General features: G+C 42.7%; 1 protein-coding gene across 1 annotated transcript; it reads left to right on the forward strand.

The window, feature by feature from the left end:
- The first annotated feature begins 5,953 nt into the window (after positions 1-5,953).
- On the forward strand, positions 5,954-20,315 carry ZNF599 (zinc finger protein 599). The gene is made up of 4 exons (XM_028123696.2): positions 5,954-6,319; positions 8,172-8,298; positions 10,344-10,439; positions 17,613-20,315. Exons 1-4 carry the CDS (start codon positions 6,302-6,304, stop codon positions 19,133-19,135), a joined length of 1,764 nt encoding a protein of 587 aa, XP_027979497.2. The 5' UTR covers positions 5,954-6,301; the 3' UTR covers positions 19,136-20,315.
- The last annotated feature ends 3,295 nt before the right edge of the window (positions 20,316-23,610 follow it).

Raw genomic sequence — 23,610 nt, forward strand, 5'->3', positions numbered from 1 at the left:
TCTATATATGATGAAATTCACCAGGAGGACTCTTTGAACCTGCAATTTTCTTGCTCCAAAGGTGTTTATAATCACCTTATCCTTTGAATGTCTTCCAATCTGTAGCAATACCCCTTTTCCCCTGATCTTGATAGTTGGAAATTTCACTTTTCATTTCATGATTAATCTTAGTAGACATTTATCAATTGTATTAGTCTTCTACAAATCCCACTTTAGCTTTGTTAATATACTGTGCTGTATATTTTCTATGTCCATTCCTATATTTGTTATCTATTTCTATTTTGGATTGAACTTGCTTTCATTTCTCTGTTTTTAGGATGGAAAGTTAAGTCACTGTTTTTAGATCTTTCCGATTTTTTAAATATAAACACTTGAAGATGCAACATTCCTTTATGCACTAGTTTCACCATATTTTGTAAATTTTGATTTGCTCTGTTTCAGTTATTATTCAGTTCAAATTATTTCTAATTTTTTGTTGTTCCTTCATTGACACATTGGTTCCATGAAAGTATGTTTTCCTTTATTTGTATATATTTGCAGATATTTTAGATCTCTTAGCTATTGCTTTCTGCTCTAATTCCGCTGTATATATGGTCAAATTTGGAAATTTGTCGAGACATCGTTTGACCCAGTATACATCTAACTCATGAACATTCGCGGTTCACTTGAAAAAGAAGTATGTTCGACCCAGCAATTGCACTACTGGGTATTTATCCAAAGGATATAAACATAGTGATGTGAAGGGACACATGCATCCCAATGTTTATAGCAGCCATGTCCACAGTAGCCAAACTATGATAAGAGCCCAAATGTCCATCACAGATGAACAGATAAAGAAGAGGTGGTATATATACACATATATACACAAAGACACACACATTACAATGGAATATTACTCAGCCATCAAGAAGATTGAGATCTGCCATTTGCAACGATTTGGATGGAACTAGTGAGTATTATGCTAAGCAAAATAAGTCAGTCAGAGAAAGATAAATACCATATGATTCCACCGCTATGTGGAATTTAAGAAACAAAACATAGGAGAAGGGAAGGAAAATAAAATAAGATAAAAACAGAGAGGGAGGGCGCCTGGGTGGCTCAGTCGTTGGATGTCTGCCTTTGGCTCGGGTCGTGATCCCAGGGTCCTGGGATTGAGCCCCGCATCGGGCTCCTTGCTCAGCGGGAAGCCTGCTTCTCCCCCTCCCACTCCTCCTGCTTGTGTTCCTTCTCTCACTGTCTCTCTCTCTCTCTCTGTCAAAAAATAAATAAAATCTTAAAAAAACAAAAACAAAAACAAACAGAGAGGAAGGCAAAACAATAAGAGACTCAACTATAAAAAACAAATAGGGTTGCTGGTAGGGAGGTGGCTGGGGGGATGGGGTAACTGGCTGTTGGGCATTAAGGAGGCCACCTGAAGTAATGAGCAGTGGGTGTTATATGCAACTGAAGAATCACTAAATTCTACCCCTGAAGCTAATAGTACAGTATGTTAATTAAATTGAATTTAAATTAAAAATAGAACTGTCTGACATCAGCCTCTTATACTGAAATGCAGTTCATTCAAGCAAGACGGAACAAATGTTTCATCCATGTCCTTTAAAAAAAAAGAAATAGTGTGTTCAGCTAATGTTGGATATAGTGTTTTACAAACACCATTAAGTCAAGATAAATCTTTTGCACTCTGATTTGCTTTTTGTTTACTTGTTCTAACAATTAGTAAGAAAGAAGGGTTAACATCCCCAGTTATCATTGTAATTTGTATGTTATCCTTTAGTTTGGTCACTTTTTGCCTTGCGTATTTCAGAGTTCGGCAGTTAAGTATATAAACATATTTATGTCTTCCCAATGAATGTTTTTTTAAGTGTGTAAACTACTGCTATAAAAAAATCAATTTTATGTGTATCAGAATACATGGACAAAACTCACAGCAGCATGATTCTGTTACCGGTAGCTGAAAACAATACAAAGGTGCATCAGCAGCAGAATGGATAGATCAATTGTTAGCTCAGCAGCAATGAAAACGGATAATATGCAGAGACACAGGATGACATGGGTGAATCTTAGGTTTATTTTGAAGACAGTGACAAAACCAAACAGAGCCCCTAATTTAGGATTCCATTCGTATAAAATTCAGTAACAGCCACAACCAAAGTCTATTTTCGGGCTTCAGACACAATAGGAAAAACTATCCAACAAGTCAGGTAATACTGACTTCCAAAATCAGGTTTTAGAATTCCTCTTGGTTTTGGAGGAGGAGCACATTGTGACTGGGATGGAGTCCTCCGGACTATGGGCACTGCTATTATTCTTTGTATTGCCTTTAGCGGTAGTTACATAGGTATCAACGTTAAAAAGATTCCTTAAAATCTATAGTTTCACATTTCTTATACATATGCCGTATTTCACAGTGTTATGGGCTGAATTGCGTTTCCCCAAAATCTGCTGAAGCCCTAGCCCCTATTAGCTCAGAATGTGGCTGTATTTGGAGATAGGATTTTTCCAAGATAATTAAGGTAAAATGAGGTCACATGGGTGGACCCCAATCCAATATGACTGCTGTCCTTATAAGAAGAGGAGAGTCAGACACAGACAACACAGACTGAGGGAAAACCATGTGAGGACACAGTGACAGCACAGCCTATCTGCAAGCCAGGGAGAGAGACCTCAAAAGAAACCAAAGCTGCCAACACCTTCATCTTGGACTTCTAGCCCCCAGCGCTGCAAAAAAATACATTTCTGTTGGTTGAGCCACCCAAACTGTGGTACTTCGTTACAGCAACCCTAGCAAACAAATGCACATCCTGAGAGTTTCTCTAAGAGAAAAACTGGGACAAATCTCAAAGAGAAGTGTGTTCTTACACAAGTGGGACCACCACATGGAACCCTGCTTTTTCATTCACAAATGTGTGAATTTTAACGCAGCTAAGAAAATACCTGATTTATGGCATGAGAAACAAGAAATAATAAGAATTATGTAAATGTAACACTTAAAACATTAAGGCTGGATATTGGGCTTAAATCCCGGGTCTCTTCCAAATGAGATCTCTGTTGTCAGGGACAGGAGTGAGATGTAAACCAAGTCAGTATTCATTCCTCACAGACCCAGCATGTGAGCCTCCAGGTGACTATCAGGTGAAGTAGAGCAAAAAATCCAGACAAGGAAGTAAAATGAAAACTTCCCCAAAATGATTCATTTGGTTTCAAAAATCAGGGGAAATCACAGTTATTCAGAAGCAAACTATTATGACTAAGGACATTGTGTGGAACTGAGACAAACCATAATTTGAGTCCAGCTGTGCTTTGTAACATCTAGAGCCTGTAAGAGCGACACGAGGATACTCATTAGCTGCGTTGTGTGGATAAACTATTAAATTCACATACAAAAGAATTCCAGGCTTACTATTAAGAAAATATAAATCTGCTCCAGAACCTACACATAGACATAGATATTTAGATATAAATGAATTTAGAGGTAAAAGGGAACATGGTAGACTGAAATTTGGAACCCATTACGTTTTGCCCCTGGGTGTGACTCCCATGAATATGCTGAATATGTGGCAGGTGAGACTTTGTGTATGTAAGCAAAGTTACTAATCAGTTGATCTACAAATGAGATGATCCTGGGTTGTCTGGCTGGATCTAGTCTAATCTCAGGAGCCCTTAAATGCAGATTAGTTTCTTTGGCTGGTTGGTAAAAAGGAAGAGAGATTCAAAGCTAGAGAGAAGCACTCAACCCACTGTTGCGGGCTTAAAAGTCAAGGAGGACACATGGAAACTGTGAGCCGGAAATGAATTCTGAAAATGAAAACAAAAACAAAGTGATTGTGGAAGAGGGCTCAGGGTCCCAGATGAATACTGTAGCCCTGGCCAGTACCTTGAATTTGTCCCTGCGGATTTTTATTCAGAACACCCAGCAGAGCCCTGGGTGTTTTATTCAGAACACCCAGCAGAGACCTGAAGTTCAAGGGCTCAGAGACTTCAAGATGATAAATCGTGTGTGTGTGGTTTTCAACCAATGAATTTGTAGTGATTTTTTTTTAGAGCAGTGATAGGAAACAAATACAGGGACAGACATGCAAGAAGAGGAAAGAACTGAGAGAGAAGAATGTCTGATATGGGGTGGGATCAGTGTGGATAAGGAAACACTTCACTTTCTGTGGCTTCACTGATTCACTATATACATTAGGTGGTCTCAGGTTAAGTGAGGTGTCATTTATACATGATGCCTCATCATAAAATCACTCAGGTGTGAACTGGGCCAGCTACAGCAACTACACATAGCCAATAATCTATGCCATACCCGGCATCCTGGCATTAAAAACAGTTTTGCTTTCAGCCCATATGTTTTTGGCTCATGTATGGGTTTGCTGCAAACTTCTATACCTATCACTGAACACTGGGACTTTTGTCCCGGGAGGGGTGTTTCCAGCACATGGGCCTTTCAGTGCTAAACCCAGACAGTCTGGTCAAACTGATGAGGGAGGCTTCTGCAGGGTGTTGGCTTGTGTTTTGTCTTCAGCTTGCCTTCTGTGTTCCCTCATCAGGTGGGCCAGAGAACTTGCATTTTTAATAAATTCTCAGGTGATCCTAGAGTTTTACACAAGGAGTACTTAGATGATGACATGAAAAGGTTTCATATGGTTCTCACAATGCAGTTACTAGATTTTCACATACATACACAACAGATGTTTATTAACTATAAAACATGATGATTATGTACTATTCACTAAATGGAATTGGATCATCATAAAGGTCTTCATCCTCATGGTCTTCATATTGAGCGGGATGACGAGAGGAGGGGAATGCGGGGGGAAGGTCTTGCTGGCCCAGGGTCGGCAGAGGTTGAAGAGGTGGAAGGGCAGGCCGGAGAGGCAGGCTCACTTGATGTAACTTTGTGGAAATACATCATAATTTTTTGTCTGACTTTTTTGCCTTTTCATTTCTCTAAAAACGTTTCTATACCGCACCAGTCCTTCTTCCCACTCGCTTTAGTTTCAGTGCTCCTATCATAGAAGCGTCCCTGTCATAAAGGAAGTCAAAAGCAGTCTTGAATAATGCTTCTGCCTGATTCAAGTGTACTGTTATGTAAACATTTTAAAATACCCTTCAGGAGGCTCCTTGTTGAGTCAAAGTATTATATATTTTGACAAATGTCGCCAATGCCTCTGCCAGGAAGTATCAGACTTCCTGTCTCACCAGAGTGTATGCCAGATCCTTGTGATGACATTGCCAATGATACTAATATAAAATAATAATAATGACAGCATTAGCTCTTATGTACTTACTATTATGTGCCAGATCTGCTACTGAGCGCTTTTTAGTTATCTCCCACAAAAGAGGTAGTTTTAGCTCATCTATTCACTGGAATTTAAAGAGGCTGGTTCTCAGCTGTTTGGAGCATTAAATTCCTCTGGAGGGCTTCTTAAAGCATAGATGTGGTGCCCTAGCCCAGAGTTCCTGATTCAGGAGGAGTGAAGTGGGGCCTGTATTTGTAACAAATTCCCAAGGGAATGCTGTGGCGGTCTGCAGGTTGGAAACTGCCGATTAGAGGAACTTTAAAAATCACTACATTCAAGAATTATCTTCATATTTCGTTGTAAATACTGGCTCAGAAAGAAGTGAGTGATCCCGCTGCGGTACACAGGGAGGAAGGTCGCGGTAGGCGTCACCTATTTGAGGTGAGATCTTGCCTGAAGGGCCACTGAAATCTGTGTGCTTCTCCTTCAACCTCTTAAAAGCCACACCCCTGTCTTTGGAACTTTAACACCAGGTTTCTCAGAGAACAGAACTCGCGCAGCCTAGATACAGTCAGAAACTACATTACCCAGAAGGCAGTGTCCCTGATGGCGAAGGCGGACGCCCAGCCAATGACAGAGAGCGGAGAGGGGCGTTTCTGCCGCACCGTGGGCGGGACTTCTGTCTCCGCTTAGGACGTCACTTGGTTGTAGCTTGTCTGTATTGAGCGGCGCTTCTGGTTGGAGCGGTGGGAGGAGGCCGCTTCCCAGAAGGGTGTCCCAGACTGAGCAAAGGACGGTGAGGAGGATAGGACCTACCTCCACGGTTTTGCATGAGCCCGAAACCACCTGTAACGGGGTTGTCCCCCTAGCCTCTCCGGCGCCGCGGCACTAGCCCTTCGTTCCCGAGGCACCCGCACGGGGCCCCCTGGACCTTGTTGCGCGTTTACACAGCGGAGACCGAGGTCCCTGGTCACCCGGCCCTGGTCTGGGGTGAGGGGTCGGCTGAGCTCGCTAGACGGGCTTTAGTCACCGCTTCTCGCGGTCTCGCTCGGCCCGTGGGCCTCATGGCGGCGCCGGCGCTGGTGAGTGGAGGGTCGCGCAGGCTCGCGCGCGCTGGGGTCGCGGTCCTCACGGTTCCGCCCGCAGTGATACAGATCCTGGGACTCTTCGCCATTCCTTCTTAATGCTCTTGGATCTGGAGTTCCTGGAGGAATGCGGCGGGGGGGCGGGGGGGGGGCGGTAGATCTAATCACTTCTAACTCAGGTTCTGAATCCGGGCCAGGGGTTAGAAGGGGAGGCCCCCATTTCTGCCCCTGACCTCAGCTTGCCTTTTCACTGCCCTTGGTCTCCATGCCCTCGGGTCTAAAATTGGAATCCCGTGTGTATTATTCTCTCTCAGTTGAGGGAACCAGAGAGGGTATGCGTGTGACGTGTCCTTCATTGCTCAGCACGACCCAGAGAGCATCAGTCTGGATGTGATTCTGAGAGGGACTAACCTGGTCCTGCTCTGCTCTTAGGCTCACACCAGGGAGAGTCTGGCCTTCGGGCCTCCCTGCCTTAGGCCTCTACCCAGCTGGAAGCTGGGAGAGGGGATGGGAGCTGCGTTTTGTGAATTGCTGCTTCTCTGCTAGGTGTAGAAGGCCCCTGGACAGGTGGGGAAGACAAGACAGTCACTGCATTGAACTTTGCAGATGCCATGTGTGTATTACAAGGGAAGTTGGTTTGCAACTTGCAACAGTGAATCCATTTTCCTCTTTAACACATTTTCTTATTCAGGTTCTCCCACTTTCCAAAGGTTTGGATTTTGCCACTGGCTTTTAGGAGAGACTACATTAGTAAGGTAAAAACAAAAATCCTTTTGGGATTTCTTTCGGTTGGTGAAAACAGGTGCTAATGTAAGTTTTTCCTAAAAGCAAAGTTGGCAGTAAGGGGAACTTTCAGGAAGTTGGGGGATACTTTTCATTTTACCGCATTTTGGCTTAGGAAAGTTTTCATAGGAACACTGTGGTTTCAGATAGTGGGGGAGACCTGTGCTTGAAGAGTGACCCCATTACAATATTCATTAATGATGGTGTACAGGAATGCTGTGTCTCCTGGGTTGTAAACACACAACAGGCCTTAAGTTACTCTCTAGCATGTCACCCTGTTTACTCTCATCCTAGCTCTGACCACCTTCGGGACTTAACGTTAGTTATTAATCTTTCCTCACGTGGCCTGCTCCCTAACTTCATGCCAGCCCCATTCCAGTGCCCCCTGAGAGAGGCCTTCCCTGGTTGCCCCAGCTAAAGTCCCCTAATGTTTGCAATCAGTTCATTTCTCTTTTGTTGTTTTCGGAGCCCTTAGGGCCATATGACTTGATCTTGCTCATTTCTTTAATTTCTTGTCCAGACCTTTCCCCAGCTCCGGAGTGTGAGCTCCTGTTCTCTGCTCTGTCTCCAAGCCTAGAACAGTGCTGGGCCTGCACCAGTGCCCAATAAGGGATTGATGAATGAAAGATTTTTCCCTCTGGAACTATGTCATACTTAGATTAAATCTAAACCCCTGACCATGGCTGGACCTGAGGGACCTGGCTTCAAATCTTGCCCCTTCTCATTAGACATACAACTCTGTTCCACTTGGCTTTGAGCCTCTGTTTGCTGCTTGTGAAATGGAGGTGATGGCACTTACCTCATGGGCTTAATATCTGCTCCTCACTGCCTACATGAGATTATCATTGTTTTGTGTTTTTCTCCAATGGCTTCCTACACAGGAGGCTTTTCTTTCCCATATTCTTTTACTCTGTCAGAGGTACCATCTGCCTTCCTCCTGAGCCCAGCACAGAGCTAGGTTCTCAGGGGTTCAGGTCTTTCTGGACTTCTGCTGGTGACCAAGCAATAGGCTCTCATCTCATGTAATAGATACGCAGCCACCCATCACTTCTGTTTGATATTCCAGGCATTGATAACATTCAAAGACGTGGCCGTAACCTTCACTGGGGAGGAATGGAGACATCTGGACCTGGCCCAGAGGACCTTATACCGGGAGGTGATGCTGGAGACTTGTGGGCTCCTGGTCTCACTGGGTAAGGATCCAATGCTCTCCAGAGTGGTACCCACAGGCTTTCATTCCATCTTTTCTCTCTAAGCATGGCTGATTGAGAAGGCCTCTGGGACCCACCTTCCTGTCTCTCCACAACCTCAGCATATTCTGTTCTAACCTCTTATTGGCGTCCCTATGTGTGCAGTAGGGATTGCTGTATAAGAGACATAATTGTCAACATTCTTACCCAAGTGTTCAGCAAAAGCTGTCCTCAGTCTGAAGTCCTTATTCCAGATCTCCGTAATAGATAAGGTGATTGGTTCAGTTTGGTTGGATCAAATGTCCTCATAGCCCAGTAAGCAGGACCTGTGAGTTCTCCAAGAAGTGGGTGAATCAGACAGACAGGAAGGTATTTGACATCACTGCTACTGGTATTTTTCTAAGCAGCACGATCTCGGCTAAATGACTTCTTTGGCTCCTGGTGTCTGCAGTTTTCCCTTATTTCCTAAGGCCTGTGCCTTGCTTCTCTGCTGCTAAGGGAGGTCATTTTAGAGGGTGCACAGACACATCATCAATGGCGTCGATGGGGAGCTAAGAAAGCTCTTCCTTTTTCCTTCCTCTTTCCTGCCTTCTGATTGTTGTTGGAAGAGTCTGGGCTTGGTGCTGCATCTTTAGCTCTCCTGTGTCTCTCAGCTAATTTCCCCTTCAGAAAGAAGAGCTGTAGGACACATAGCCTTGAGGACGCAGCGTGAGCTTCCTGGGACTTAATACAGTTATTTTGATTTTATTGTATTTTTATGGTAACCTTTCACTTAGCCCAAGTGACCTAATAGCGGGGAAGTGCTGAGAATAGCACTAGGAACATAGCAAGTGTAACGCATGTACTTACTATATGTACTAGATCAGTAAGTCCCAAATATTCTCCCACCGAAACTTTAAATGGCCAATTTACCCAGAAATTGGTCTGAATATGAACTGAATGGAGGCCTGAGGTCTCCCTTTTCCCAGATGTCCAAATGGTCACCATGACAGGGCTCTCCCAGCCTTGTGTCCACATTGTCTCTCCCGGGAGGTCAGTCTTCAATGCAGTAAATGGTGTTAGCTCGTGACCATTGTGATTAGTTGTTGAAAGGAGATGCGTGGGGAATAGTATTCCAGGTGGAGGGACCAACAGGAGCCAAGTCCCTGTGGGGACGGGGAGCTCAGTTCCATGACAGAGATGAAGGAAGGTGTGATTTAACTTTGACACTGCCCCATCATGGGGCTCAGTTCCAGGCATCTAGCAAACATCCGTGAACGTTTGCTGCAGGACAACTGGATGCATTCTGGCCTGCAGTACAGGATTTTCTAGGAGTTTCTCTGGGTCGTAGTGCCTTAGTCACTGGATTCTCTCCAGAGTCCTGTCTTTAAGCCTTCACGTTTGGCAAAATACGTTTGAGCGCATGTACCAGAAAACCTCCTCATACTGATTTCACCCCTGAAAAAATGTAATGACTTCGTCTGACGAGAAGCCCTGAGGTGATGCTGGCTCCTGGCCTGGTAGGTGTCAACCCAGGCATGTCTGTTCACTTTCTCTCCTTGGTCCAGGCCATCAGGCCAGTATCCTCAAAGTAGCCATGGGATGCTACAGCAGCAAGTAGGGCAGCAGGTCCCCACCTTCAGCTCTGTCTTTCCAACTTGGATTAAAGGCTTTTTCTTCAGAATGGGTAGCGGTTTTAGGTCATGGCCAACTTCAGACAACTGACTATCAGTAGATGCCATTCAACAGTTGATTCAGTCCAGTGTTTTTTGAGCCATCCTTGGGCACCAGAATCACCTGGGGAGCTTTACAGACTTCCTGTGTTCTGTCCTTATGCCCAGAGATTTGGTTTAACTTGTTCTGTGTTCAGAACCAGACATCTCCAGGAAGTTCTTATCCATGGGGGGGTGGAATCCTACTGGCTTCATTAGGGAACACCTTCTAGAAGGAGTCATTTCCTTTCTGGAGTTTCATGGTGGCATGTGAAAGGTGTATACTCCTGTATACTTGAGACTTTTCCTTTTGTCCTTACCTATATACCCATGTCCCATTTCTTTCTCCATGCACAGGGCATCCTGTTCCCAAACCAGAGCTGACCTACCTAGCGGAGGATGGGCAGGAACCGTGGACGGTGAGGAGAGGCCTCTCCAAAAGCACCTATACAGGTAGGTGGCTGAGAGTCTGGCAGGTGCGTGTCCTGGCAGTGGGTTTCCTGGGAACTCACAGACTACCAGGGGATCACAGTGTCTGAAATTCCATGGGCAGCTTCTTTTGTGGCCTTCCTGGAGTCTTGGTTGGTGAGGTAGTACTCCAGCTTTGTTGGCCCTGTGTTTCCACCCCATCACACTCTTTGTCTTTATTAGGGTTGGGAGGTGGTATACTGAGTAAGAGACAGCCTCTAAATGCTTGGCCACTCACTAGCCTCCTGACTGAGGAAGTTGCATGATCCTGCTATTCCTTTGATACAAGTTAGGCTAAGTTAATGCTATCTTGCTGTAAAAGATAAACTCCAAATTCTAGGTCAGTTAACAAATTAATAAGAGTTTTTTTCTCATTTATGACATGGTTAATGTGGGTCAGCAGGGGTACTCTGTACCACCTATTTATTCAGGGACCCAGGTGCATTCTGTTGTCCGTATGTTGCTTTAAGTTTGCCCTGGCATCATCCAAGTGTCCAAGAGGAATAGGAGAGAAGGGGAGTACAGATGGCCCCCAGCTTACAGTGGTTCAACTTTGGATTCTTCCACTTTATAATGGAGTGAAAGCAGTATGCATTCAGTAGAAGGTGGCCTTTGAATTTTGAGTTTGGGTCTTTTCCTGGGCTAGTGATATTGCAGTATGATGCTCTCTCCTGATGCTGAGCAGCAGCAGTGAGTCACAGCTCCCAGTCAGCCATGCAGTCGTGCGGGTAAACAACCAGTACACTTACAACCATTCTGTTTTTTACTTTCAGTACAATATTCAATAAATGCATGAGATATTCAACACTTTATTATGAAATAGTCTTTGATGATTTTGCCCAGCTTATGCTAATGTAAGTGTACTGAGCACGTTTAAGGTAGTCCAGGCTAAGCTATGATGTGGGGTGGGTTAGGTGTACTAAACGCATTTTGGGGGCACCTGGGTGGCTCAGTTGGTAAGCGTCTGCCTTCGGCTCAGGTCATGATTCCAGGGTCCTGGGATCGAGCCCTGCGTTGGGCTCCCTGCACAGCAGGGAGCCTGCTTCTCCCTCTCCCTCTGTGATCTCTCTTTTTTGTTCTCACTCAAATAAATAATAAGATCTTTATTTTAAAAAAAGCATTTTGATGGGTTCATTGAGCTGTAACCCCATCATAAGTTGTGGAAGATCCGTAGCCCTATCCACTTGCACACATACATCACTTCATTCAGATTTCATTGACAAGAACTGGTCATTAGGCTACATGTCGCATCAAACTGGGAAATGTGGTTTAGCTTTGTGCCCAAGGAGAAGAGGCCAGGGATATGATGAACATATTCTCATCAGTCTGCTAAACTAGCCTACATTAGAAAAAGATACTAATGATGGTTTCTGCATCATTGGATTTTTGGGAATGTAATTAGATAAAAAGAAACTGCTTATCGCACACTGCCTGACTCAGAGTGAGTGACAAAGTAACAAAAGTTGTGTGTTTGTAATATTCAGGCATTATTAGTCATAATGAATAATGATATCTCAAACTTCCTTCCAAATTCAGAAAAGACAGTCCTTTCTTTTTCTGCAGATTACTACCTCTAACCCTACTTTGCATCCCACACTTTTCCACCTTCATCCAATCATTCATTCACCTATACAGCCCTGCATGTATCCATCCTTCCATTTGTGAAGCAGATACTTGGAAGCAGTCCCTAGCCTTGTTGTCTTCTTGCCCTCCCGTCTTATAAAACCTCAAGGAGACATTTGCCTTTGTCAGCCTCACATCTGGGCTGCTCCGAGCCGCTGAAGCCATCGAGTGGATGGAGAGGCTTCGATGCAGATTTGTGATCTCTCCCCTCTCGTGTTCCTTCTGGCTGCTCAGCCAGCAAGTGTCCAACCCTCCCCTCCTCACCCCTTCGAGTCTGTCTCACACCTTCACCCCGCTCTGCAGTTCCGCATCTTCACTGGAATATCCCAGTGTTCCAGTGTTCCGCTGACATCCTAAAAAGGACCTCATGATCTGGCCACTGCTCCCACCTCGCCATTTTCAACTACTGGTCTTCCCATTCTGTAAGTCAAGAAAGCCAGGAACCGAAGGACGACCCCACACCACCTCCGCCTTCTTCACACCCTCTATCCAGCCGTTCCTGAATCCTGATCGTGTTCCATCTTCCATATCTCCAGAATCTGTCACCTTCCCCAACTCCGTCGGTTCCGCACGAGCCTCCTCAGCCAAGCCATACTCGTCCATACGAAGATGGAGCACGATCAGGATTCAGGAACGGCTGGATAGAGGGTGTGAAGAAGGCGGAGGTGGTGTGGGGTCGTCCTTCGGTTCCTGGCTTTCTTGACTTACAGAATGGGAAGACCACAGTCAGAGACACCTCACAACATGTCAGGTTCCTTCAGATCAAGCGATGGTGGGAGAGACTCCGGCAAGAGGGATGCAACACACAGCCTCATCTTTTACATTTCCACCACTTGGCCATATTCTGTTCTTTAGAAGCAAATCAAGGGCCTGCGCCATTCTGTCAGAGGGCATCATAACAGGGTGTAAGCACCACGAGGTAGGAATTACAAGAAGCCATACACGAGTCTGCTGCATCCGGGACCTTGGGTCATCACATAAGTGAAGGAAGCGAAGGAAATAATTCCTGCCTGTTCTATATCTTCACCTTCTCTCAACTCAACATAGGAAACACAGTGAAGTTTCGGACACTTGGGGGAAACTTGAAACAAAACATGCTCTTGGCTCTCCCAACACATGTAATTGTTGACGACTCTATTTCACCTGAACAACCAAGCCCTCTGGGAGGAGTTTTCTCATTCTCTGAAGAGACAGCTACACAGGACTTCTAGGCTTCCTCGTTACTCTTTTACTATTTTCTTTAATTACTGTATGAAGGTATAACTTACACATAGTGAATATACAAATCTTAAAGGTTTATCTTTATGAAATATTACATATATAAACCCAAGTATCGACCGCACCAGTCAAGAAATACTTCCAGCACCTCCCAGGTTTCTTCTGCTCCCTCCTTGTTAATACCCCTTTTACAAAAGTAGCCGGTGTTCAACTCAATCACTGTAGATTAAAGACTTACAAATGGACCCCCACAGTACATAATACTGTTATGTCCGTCTTGATAATCACCATGGCTCTGAGGTTCCCTCATGTGGTTGCAAAATTTAGAGTTATTTCTTAACTGTGCAGTGTCTCAGTGAATGAATAGATTACATATATCCATTTTCCTGTTATTTGGCTTGTTCTCCATTTTCACAATATTGTGAAGAATGCAGCTATGAATATTCTTAATCATTTTTTGTTGGATATAAGCACACATTTCTTTTGGGAATATGTAAATGAGTGGCCTGGCTGGATCCTGGTGTAGATACATAATTAGCTTCAGTAGAAACCACCAGTTTCAAAGGGACCGCACTGTTTCACATTCCCAATAGTCATGCGTAAGAGTTGTCAACTATTAACGCCTACTGGGGAGCAGGTGGTATCTTCCCCTTTATTCTTTGAGAGCCAGTAGTGTTTCTCAGCACCACACTACTGAAAATGTTCTTACTCAGGTTACTGTTGACGTTCTGATTGGCAAGTGCAACACCTATAATAATGATAAGAGGGGTGTACAGGTTACTGAACATTTGCCATGTACTGGACTGGTTGATTTACATAATTTTTCTTATGTAACATTATTGTGAACATTGTTATGTGTCCTCCCCAAATTCATACTTGGAGCTGGGGGGTTAGAACCCCCAGTGTGATGCTATTAAGAGGTCGGGATTTGGGGAGATGATTGGGTTTAGAGGAGGTCATGGGGGTGGAGCCCCCCCGATGGGATTGGTGTCCTTATAAGAAGACAAAGGGAGACCATAGTCTTTCCTAGGTGTTGTGTATGTGCTGGGGGTGGTTGGGGGAAGAGGGAGAACACTCTGGTGTCTCTCGTTGCTTCCATAAAGGCCCTATCTCCAAATTCACATTGGAGGTTAGGGCTTCAACACATGAATTTTGGGGGAACACAAACATGCAGTCCATAACAATTTGTTTTTGGAGTCAATATAGGGCTATTCATATATTGTTTATCTTCTATCAGTTTTGGTAATTTGAATCTTTCAAGGAGTTTTTCCACTTTGTCTAATTATTCTATCCATTACATTTTAAGATTGTTTTATCTTAAAATGTTAAATTTTATGTTATATATATATATATTTTTACCCCAGTAAATGAAACTAAAAAAATAAATGAAGATACTTATATATTTTTTTACGTTTTTATCTTAATCACCTGGTGCTCATCATGACAAGTGTACTCCTTAATCCCCAGCACCTCTTTAACCCATCCCCCCACTCACCTCCCCTCTAGTAACCATCAGTTAGTTTGCTCTCTATAGTTAAGAATCTGTTTCTTGGTTTGTCTCTGTCTCTTTTTTCCCTTTGTTCATTTGTTTTGTTTCTTAAATTCCACATATACGTGAAGCCATATGGTATTTGTCTTTCTCTGACTGATCACTTAGCATTACACTTTCTAGCTCCATCCGTGTTGTTCAAATGACAAGATTTCATTGTTTTTTATGGCTGAATAATATTCCATTGCATATATATAACTCATTTTCTTTATCCATGCATCTGTCAGTGGATGCTTGGGACATATTTTGGTCATTGTAAATAATGCTGCAGTAAACACAGGGATGCATGTATCCTATGTACGTGTTTTTATAATGCCGTTATTAACTGACATTCTCAAAACAGACTTAAAAATGACTTCATCGTACTCATGTATATACGTGCTTTTTTATTTGAACTTTATAAAAAGTATATCATAGGTTATATTGTCTTAACATGATTTGTACTTTTTACTCAACAGTATATTATTAAGACTCACCATGCATGTAGTATAGTTCACTCATTTTTTTTCTTCTGTAGTCATTTGCATGAATGTAACACCGTGTATTCATTTATTTTCATGAGGACTTTCATGTTTCCAGTTTTTTATACCCACAAAGAGTGCTGTTGTGAAAATTCATGTACGTATGTCCTCATGCATATGTGTAGGAATTTCTCTTAGTGGTGTTCCTAGGGCTAGAATTTTTCGATTATTACAAGTGAGCAGAAGGAGAACTTTACTAGATGCTGCCCTGCTGTTTTCTCACATGGGATCTTACCTGTTCACACTTCACCGGCATTATACTAACAAGTCCATGGATCTGTGGCCTTTCCAACACCCCATACTGTCAAGTTCTTTACTTTTTTCAATCGGGTGAATATAATATGGTATCACATTGTGGTCTTTTGCCCTTCCCTCATATCTAGGAAAGTTGAGTCCCTCTTCATAGGTTGATTGGCTGATGTAGATCTGTGAAACGTCAGCTCATACAAATATGCTTAGTTTTCATTTTGGACGTGGAGTGTTGAAGTTACCAACTGTAATTGTGGTTTTTTCTGTTTCTCCTTTGAACTCAGTTTGTGGTTTCTTTTGGGGCTCTGATATTTGTTGCATACAGATTTAGGGTTGTTCTGTCTTCCTGGTGGGTTGATCTTTTTAGCATTGTATAGTGTCCCTCTTTTTCTCATTTCCTTTGCTCTGTAGTCTGGTATCTGATAGTAATTTAGATACCCTTGTTTGCCTTTTTTTTTTTAAGATTTTATTTATTTATTTGACAGAGAGAGCACAAGCAGGGGGAGCCTCAGGCAGAGGGAGAAGCGGGCCTCCCACCGAGCAGGGAGCCCGATGCGGGGCTCGATCCCAGGACCCTGGGATCATGACCTGAGCTGAAGGCAGACGCTTAACTGACTGAGCCACCCAGGCACCCCCCCGTTTGCCTTTTAAAAAATTATATTTAGTTTAGTCAGATTGACCGGTCTTTTCATTTACAGTTAATGCTTTTTTATCTTGTTTATGAAATCTTTCACTTTCCCAAGATCTAAAAGATAATCATTTTTACTATTTACTAAATGTTGTTAATGGTGAGCCTCTGACAGTTAGGTCTTAATCAGTCTAGAGTTAATTTTTGTGTGGCTTGGGGTTAGGAATGCAATTTCATTTTCCCCCATATGGGAAATGAGTTCTGTAGATCCATTTATTGAATAGTCCCTGCTTTTCCCACTGGGCCTCTCTGCTGCTTCTGTCATATTTCAAAGTTCATACATACATTTCTGAGCTCTTAATTCTGTTTTTTCCTTTGACAGTTTGACAGTTTATCTTAAATCTATGCTTACATCGTACTGCCTTCTTGTATATAATCATCATAATTCTAATTCCTCAAAGGGCAAGACTCCCTTCTTTTTTCTTCTGTGGAGATAGCCTGGTCTGTTTGTTCTTTTATGTAAATTCCACAATCAGTTTGTCAATATCCCTGAAAAACTCTATTGGGATTTTTATTTGAGGTTGTATTGAATTTATAGATGAATTTAAGGACAACTTTATATTACTACTCTCCCTTTTCATAGAAGATCTTCATTAATGTGGTAAATTTATAATTCTCTTCATCTCGATGGTATTTGTTTGGTGTCTGTTCACCTAGTCTTTGCTCAGACGAAGTAGACTCGGTACGCCCACCCAGTAGTTTCTCACCGTGCCCCACTATCCCACAGCCCAGAATCCTGAGATTGTTTTCTTTCCTCTGTCCCTGTCTGCCTCTCCATCCTCACCTCCACCATCCTCTCATCCACTTCACTTTGCCTGGCATTCAGAATTCTCTGAAGACACTGCATGTTGTACTTTCTCTCCTCATTCCTCCATCAGAGAATTCCTACTCTCCTTTAGAAATAAGCTCCCACAGCACCTTTTCCAGGTAGCCTCCACTGACCTCTGTCTCCCATGTGGGTCAGGCTAGGTGCCCCTTCCCTGTGCTGCCATACCATGTTGGGGCACAGTCATTACATAGGGTGTAGTCTTGACTCTGCCCACCCTCCCGCATTCTGGAGGGTGAGGAGTCTTCTCCGCTCCAGATTCTCTACGCCTGTCCCAGCTTTTCTTCCTGGGTTGCCTTTTAAAGATGTCAAGAGTCCAAGGATTAGTGAAGAAAGAAATTGTAAACCTGGGCTTAATAGATATATAAATGCCACAGGCATTAGAGGGATTATTTTCATCTTCATTCTGCCACTCAAATGGTAATTTTGTTTGTTCTGTGTTGACATGACTAATAGACACCTTTCTGTATTGGATTCCCTTCAGGTGAAAAAGCAAAACCTGAGACCACAGAACTTACTGCTTCTCAGCTGGCCTTCACTGAGGAAGCCCCTTTTGAGGAACAAGTGACCCAGGGAGTCCCAAGGGATTCCAGGTTGGGGCAAGCAAGGGATCAGGAAAAGCTATCAGAAATGCAGGAAGGGAACTTGAGGCCAGGAGCAGACCCCCACAAGGAGACATGCCCTAGGAAGTTGACCCATAAACATGATCATTTGGAGACAGATGATCGTTTGTGTTTAACGGTTTTGCAGGAGCAAGTCACTACACAAGGTGATCCACGTGAACATGAACAAGGACCAGGAAAAGACCCTGTGATAGATGCAAGGAATAACCTATATAAATGCAAAGACTGTGGGAAAAGGTTTAGCAAGAATTGGGCCCTTGGTCGGCATCAGCAGATTCATGCTGGAGTGAAGCCCTATAAATGCAGTGAATGTGGGAAAGCCTGTCGTTATATGGCAGACTTCATTCGACATACGAGGTTGCATACTGGGGAAAAACCGTACAAGTGCATTGAGTGTGGGAAGGCCTTCAAACGCAGGTCTCACCTCACAGAGCACCAGCGCATTCACACTGGAGATAAGCCCTATGAGTGCAAAGAATGTGGTAAAACTTTCACCCACCGCTCTTCTTTTAACCAACATAATATGACCCACGCTAGGGAAAAGCCCTTTTTGTGCAAGGAATGTGGGAAAGCTTTTTACTACAGCTCTTCCTTTGCTCAACACATGAGGATTCACACTGGAAAGAAACTCTACAAGTGCAGTGAATGTGGAAAGGCCTTCACTCACCGTTCCACTTTTATCCAGCATAATATGACCCACACAGGAGAAAAACCCTTTTTGTGCAAAGAATGTGGAAAAGCTTTTTGCCTCAGCTCATCCTTCACTCAACACATGAGGATTCACACTGGAGAGAAACCCTTTGAGTGCAACGAATGTGGAAAGGCCTTCACTCACCGCTCCACTTTTATCCGGCACAAGAGGACTCATACTGGGGAGAAGCCCTTTGAATGCAAGGAATGTGGGAAAACCTTTTGTGACAGCTCTTCCTTAATTCAACACGTGAGGATTCACACTGGCGAGAGGCCCTATAAGTGCAGTGACTGTGGAAAAGCCTTTACACACCACTCTGTTTTTATCCGACATAATAGGACCCACAGTGGAGAAAAACCCTTGGAGTGTAAAGAATGTGCGAAAGCTTTTTACTACAGCTCTTCCTTTACTCGACACATGAGGATTCACACTGGCGAGAAGCCCTATGTATGCAGAGAATGTGGGAAGGCCTTTACCCAACCTGCGAACTTTGTCCGTCATAATAGGATCCACACTGGAGAAAAACCGTATGAATGCAAAGACTGTAAGAAGTCTTTCTGTGACAACTTTGCCTTAACTCAACACATGAGAACTCACACTGGAGAGAAACCCTTTGAATGTGGTGAATGTGGAAAAACCTTCAGCCACAGTTCATCCTTCACTCACCATCGAAAAATTCATACCAGAGTTTAAAGGCCTCTGCAGGTTGTTTATATCAGTCAATTTTAGTGAACTCATACTGGTGAAATACCTTTTCTTTTGAATATAACTTTTCAGGAAAACCTTTTCGCCTGAATTGGAGAAACACCTTGCTCATTATCTGATAATTCATACTGAAGAGAAACATAATTGCCATCCGTGTGAAAGCTTTTTATGGCAGGTCATCTCAAGGGTCATAGTAGAAATTGACCCAGCCTAGACCCTTACACTACCCCCCGGGAATCATCCACAAGTGAGACCCAGTGGTTATGCATTTAGGAAATATGTCAGCAAGAATTATTCTTATATTTATACTATAAAACCATCTCAAGAGTATTTTAGAAGTACAATGAGAGGTGGAGGAGATGTAGAAGAGAAAGGGAAAAGAAATGAGTGTATGGCTTCTTTCCAATTTCCCTGCCAACCTTGTGAGAACTTGTCATTGGGGTTGGGACAGGGGATGGTGGGGGTGTGAGAGATAAAAAGACCTCATTCCCTTTATGTGTGTGTGTTTTTTTTTTTTAAGATTTATTTGGGAGAGAGCGAGAGGGAACACGAGTTGGGGAGAGGGAGAAGCAGGCTCCCTGCTTAGCAGGCAACCCGGTGTGTGGCTGAACCCTAGGACCCTGGGATCATGACCTGCGCCGAAGTCAGACACTTAACTGGCTGAGCCACCCAGGCGCCCCATGTGTCTTTTATATATCTGTCATCAGGAGAGTTGGACCATTGAAGGCAGCCCTGCTGCCAACATTTTTTGAAAATACTCTTTATTCTAAAACATCGTCATTTTTACCCTTGGGGAGCATAAATGTTTGTGAGAGATTTAGAGGCCCGAGTCATAAAATACTTAACACACACACACACACACACACACACACACACACACACACACACACACACACTCACACTCACTCATACACTCATATATTTAGTCAATTCTTGTTATTCATTGTAGTTGTATTCTGTAAATCCATCACAAACACTGAATTAATGACTACTGAACCATTGCTTCTAAAGGAAATGCAAACTTATGTTTGTCTGAGCCTCTGTTCATATTTTCATCAGCCAATCAATGCATGACCTATTATGGATTTTTGTTCTGTTTAAAGGCATCTGAATTTAATATATGTTTCTTAGAAATAAATTATATGCAGTATCATAATAAAACTTTCTATTACATCATTTTGTATCGTGTATTTCTTGTTACTCTACTACTTTGTCAGTCATACAAACAATACACACAGTTTAGTACTCGCACATTACATAAACACAGTAAACTACAGTAATGTGAACACCTACACTGTGCTATATTGTACAGTCATGCAAAGAAAGTGCAGAAAAAGTTAAAATTAATCAAAGATTAACATTAAGTACAACTAGTTTTGAGAGAGCTAAGGGATGTGTGGTGGGGCAGTGCACTCTGGATAAGTCTCTTGACCTTGGCTTACCCCAAGAAAACCAAAGTAGTTGGTGGTACTTAATTCAAGCCGCTTGAAAAATAGCAGGAGGCTGCATTCAACAATAGGGTCACATTCTTTCATGTCATTGCAAATTCTTCCAAGGCAGAATTTCATTCTGATATTACGGCTGCTGTGAGAGGGACATTTCAGTGGTAGCTGGATTTTCATCACCATCCTCATCACCACTGACTTCAGTGCCTTGTTTTGCTCTCTCTTCTGGGTCTTTGTGGACTCTACTACCTTTTCTGCCCAAATTTCTTCCACATCTTCCCTCATGTCACTGAGGCTTTTTTCACTTATTTGCCGTGTGATATGCATTATGTGTTTGCCATTGGCCTTTATATTTTCTGTGACACCTTCAAAGCCTTTGAAATTTTTCAGGTGCTCTGGCCATTTTTCCAGATATTACTGATAGTAGTCTGCTTGATACCGCCCCAGGCTGTGCACCACAGTCCCCCACCTTGGCTGTTGTGACAGACTGCCAGTAGTCCGTGGTGCCGGTTTCCTTGTTGGTGTTGTATTGCTTTACTATAAAGTTCCCTTGGAGTGTTCACCATGAAAGCTTTATTATGTCCTGATGGTGAGGTTAGGTGACAGACTTAGCGTTTAGGGGCATGAAAAGAACACCTAGGTTGGGGTGGGCATTTGCAAGTTCATGGCAATGGACTGGGACAATACTCAAAATCAATACAACCTTGGAGGCAAGGTTTTTGGCCCAGAGATAGCTGTCAACTTCTTGGATGAGCAGTGGTGGAAGCTTAATCCCAGAATGTTTCTGACATCTCATATGTCAGATGTCAAACTCCTGAACTGGAGTTTCCTTTTAAGTTCTTGTGGATTTGGGGTTCTGTACATCTTTAGGGGTTTGCCCTTAAGTTGCTGTTAGTATTGACACACAATAGCAAGATTGCATGATATTTGAATAATTTGAAGATGGGATTTGGAGGCCATTTGCATTATATGGGTTCATTTGTCAATAGCCTAGGAAAACAAGCCAGTCTCATTGGCACTGAAACCTGCTCTTCCACATAACACTTTCCCTGTATAAATATTTAGCAGGTATTTAAAAAATTATTCCATAGCCTCCTGATCTGCAGGAACAGCCTTATCTGCACACTGCTAATACTGTATTGTCTCTTGAAATGTGCAAGCCAGCTAACTAGCTGATCAGGGTTTAACATTTTCCCTGTCTGGGTAACAGGACTTTTAAATTTTGGCCTTCAGCCTCAGAACAATGCCTTCCTATACTTTTTTATTGATCTTCATCTCACGAATCCACTTGAGCTGCTTTTCCATCCTTTTCATAGCTTTGCCACACACTCTAAAAGATACTTTTAACACTTTCTGAAGTGGCTTCATGTACAGATCAGTGAATTTCTTCTTCTACTCGAGCATGTGCCATATTGATTCATTCACATCGAACTCCGAGTCAACAGCAGTACAACTCCTGACCGAAGGTAGCCCATCTAACACATGTATATTCTTTAAGGTCCATCACAGCCTTCTTGTGCTTACAAACACTGGACAGCACTGGATGCCTGGGTGGCACAGTTGGTTAAGCGCTCGACTCTTGATTTTGGCTCAGGTCATGATCTCAGGGTCATGGGATTGAGCCCTGTGTTGGGCTCCATGCTCATCGGGGTCTGCTTAAGATTCTCTCCCTCTCCCCACCCCCTGCACTCTCTCTGTCTCTCTCTCAAATAAGTCAATCTTTAAAAAAAAAAAGAAATCCAAAATAAGTAGAAATAAATGATAAAGCTAATAGCAGAAATAGAAAATATACAGAAAAATTAACACACTAAAAATGGATTTTTAAAAGGTTAATGAAATTGACAAATCCCTAGAAAAACTGACCAGGAAATAAAAAAAGAAAAATGAAATTTCCAATATCAGGAATGAAGGTGGGGCCTCACTGCAGATTTGGTAGATATTAAAGGGATAACAAGTGACTTTAAACACCATTCTATGAAGAAAATTGCACATCCAAGTGGTTTTCCTGTAAATTGTATCAAAAATATAAGGAAGAGGGGCGCCTGGGTGGCTCAGTCGTTGGGCGTCTGCCTTCGGCTCAGGTCATGGTCCCAGGGTCCTGGGATCGAACCCTGCGTCGGGCTCCCTGCTCAGCGGGAAGCCTGCTTCTCCCTCTCCCACTCCCCCTGCTTGTGTTCCCTCTCTCGCTGTGTCTCTCTCTGTCAAATAAATAAAATCTTTAAAAAAATATATATAAGGAAGATATTTTACCAAGATTACACAAACTCTGTAAACAAAGAAGGAAACTTCCTAACTCATTCTGCAAAGAAGCCAGCATTACTCTAGTACAAACACATAAAGAAATTTAAAGATTAATATCCCTCAGAAACATAGACATAAAAGTCTTTAATGACCATTTCAGGAAATCACCAAATATAAGAGGATAATCTAGCAGGACCACCTCTTGGGTGGGGTTTGTCCCAGGAATCAGGATTGGTTTTTAACATTAAAAAAAAAAACAATGTAATTCATATTTACAGAATAAAGGAGAGAAGCCATATTATTATCTCAAATCTGTATGTGAAGTAATTGACAAAATTCAACACTTCTTTCAAAGTAATCTCCAGCAAAATAGAAATTGGAGGGGATTTCCTTGATTTGATGAAGCACATATACAAAAAAACCTTCAGCTAATAGCATACTGAACACTTTTCTCTTTAAGAACTGGAACCTGGAATGCATGTTTATTATCTTCACTGGTATTCAATAGTTTACAGGATATCAGAGCAAGCGTAAAGGTAAAAAGGAGTAAAAGGCATACAGATTAAAAAGGATTATGTAAAACTATTTACAGAAACTATGAATGTGTGTTTAAAAAATAAGAAATCTACGAAGAAATACCAGGAGCATGGAAATTTAGCACACTTCCAGCATACAAGATCAATATATAAAAACCAATTGTATATTCTATATGCTACCAGTAAATGATTGAAAACTAAAATTTAAAAGATACCACTTACAATAGCATTTTTAAAATCT

Source organism: Eumetopias jubatus, unplaced genomic scaffold, assembly GCF_037043125.1.
Source record: "Eumetopias jubatus isolate StellerSeaLion01/CBP00866 unplaced genomic scaffold, mEumJub1_p1.0 scaffold_10, whole genome shotgun sequence".
Classification (NCBI taxonomy): domain Eukaryota; kingdom Metazoa; phylum Chordata; class Mammalia; order Carnivora; family Otariidae; genus Eumetopias; species Eumetopias jubatus.

Bases quoted from the DNA above. Each gene is read 5' to 3' on its own strand.
- ZNF599 (XM_028123696.2), top strand. The intron at 8,299-10,343 runs GTAAGGATCCAA...CTCCATGCACAG, and splicing joins TGGGCTCCTGGTCTCACTGG to GGCATCCTGTTCCCAAACCA. The intron at 10,440-17,612 runs GTAGGTGGCTGA...GATTCCCTTCAG, and splicing joins CTCCAAAAGCACCTATACAG to GTGAAAAAGCAAAACCTGAG.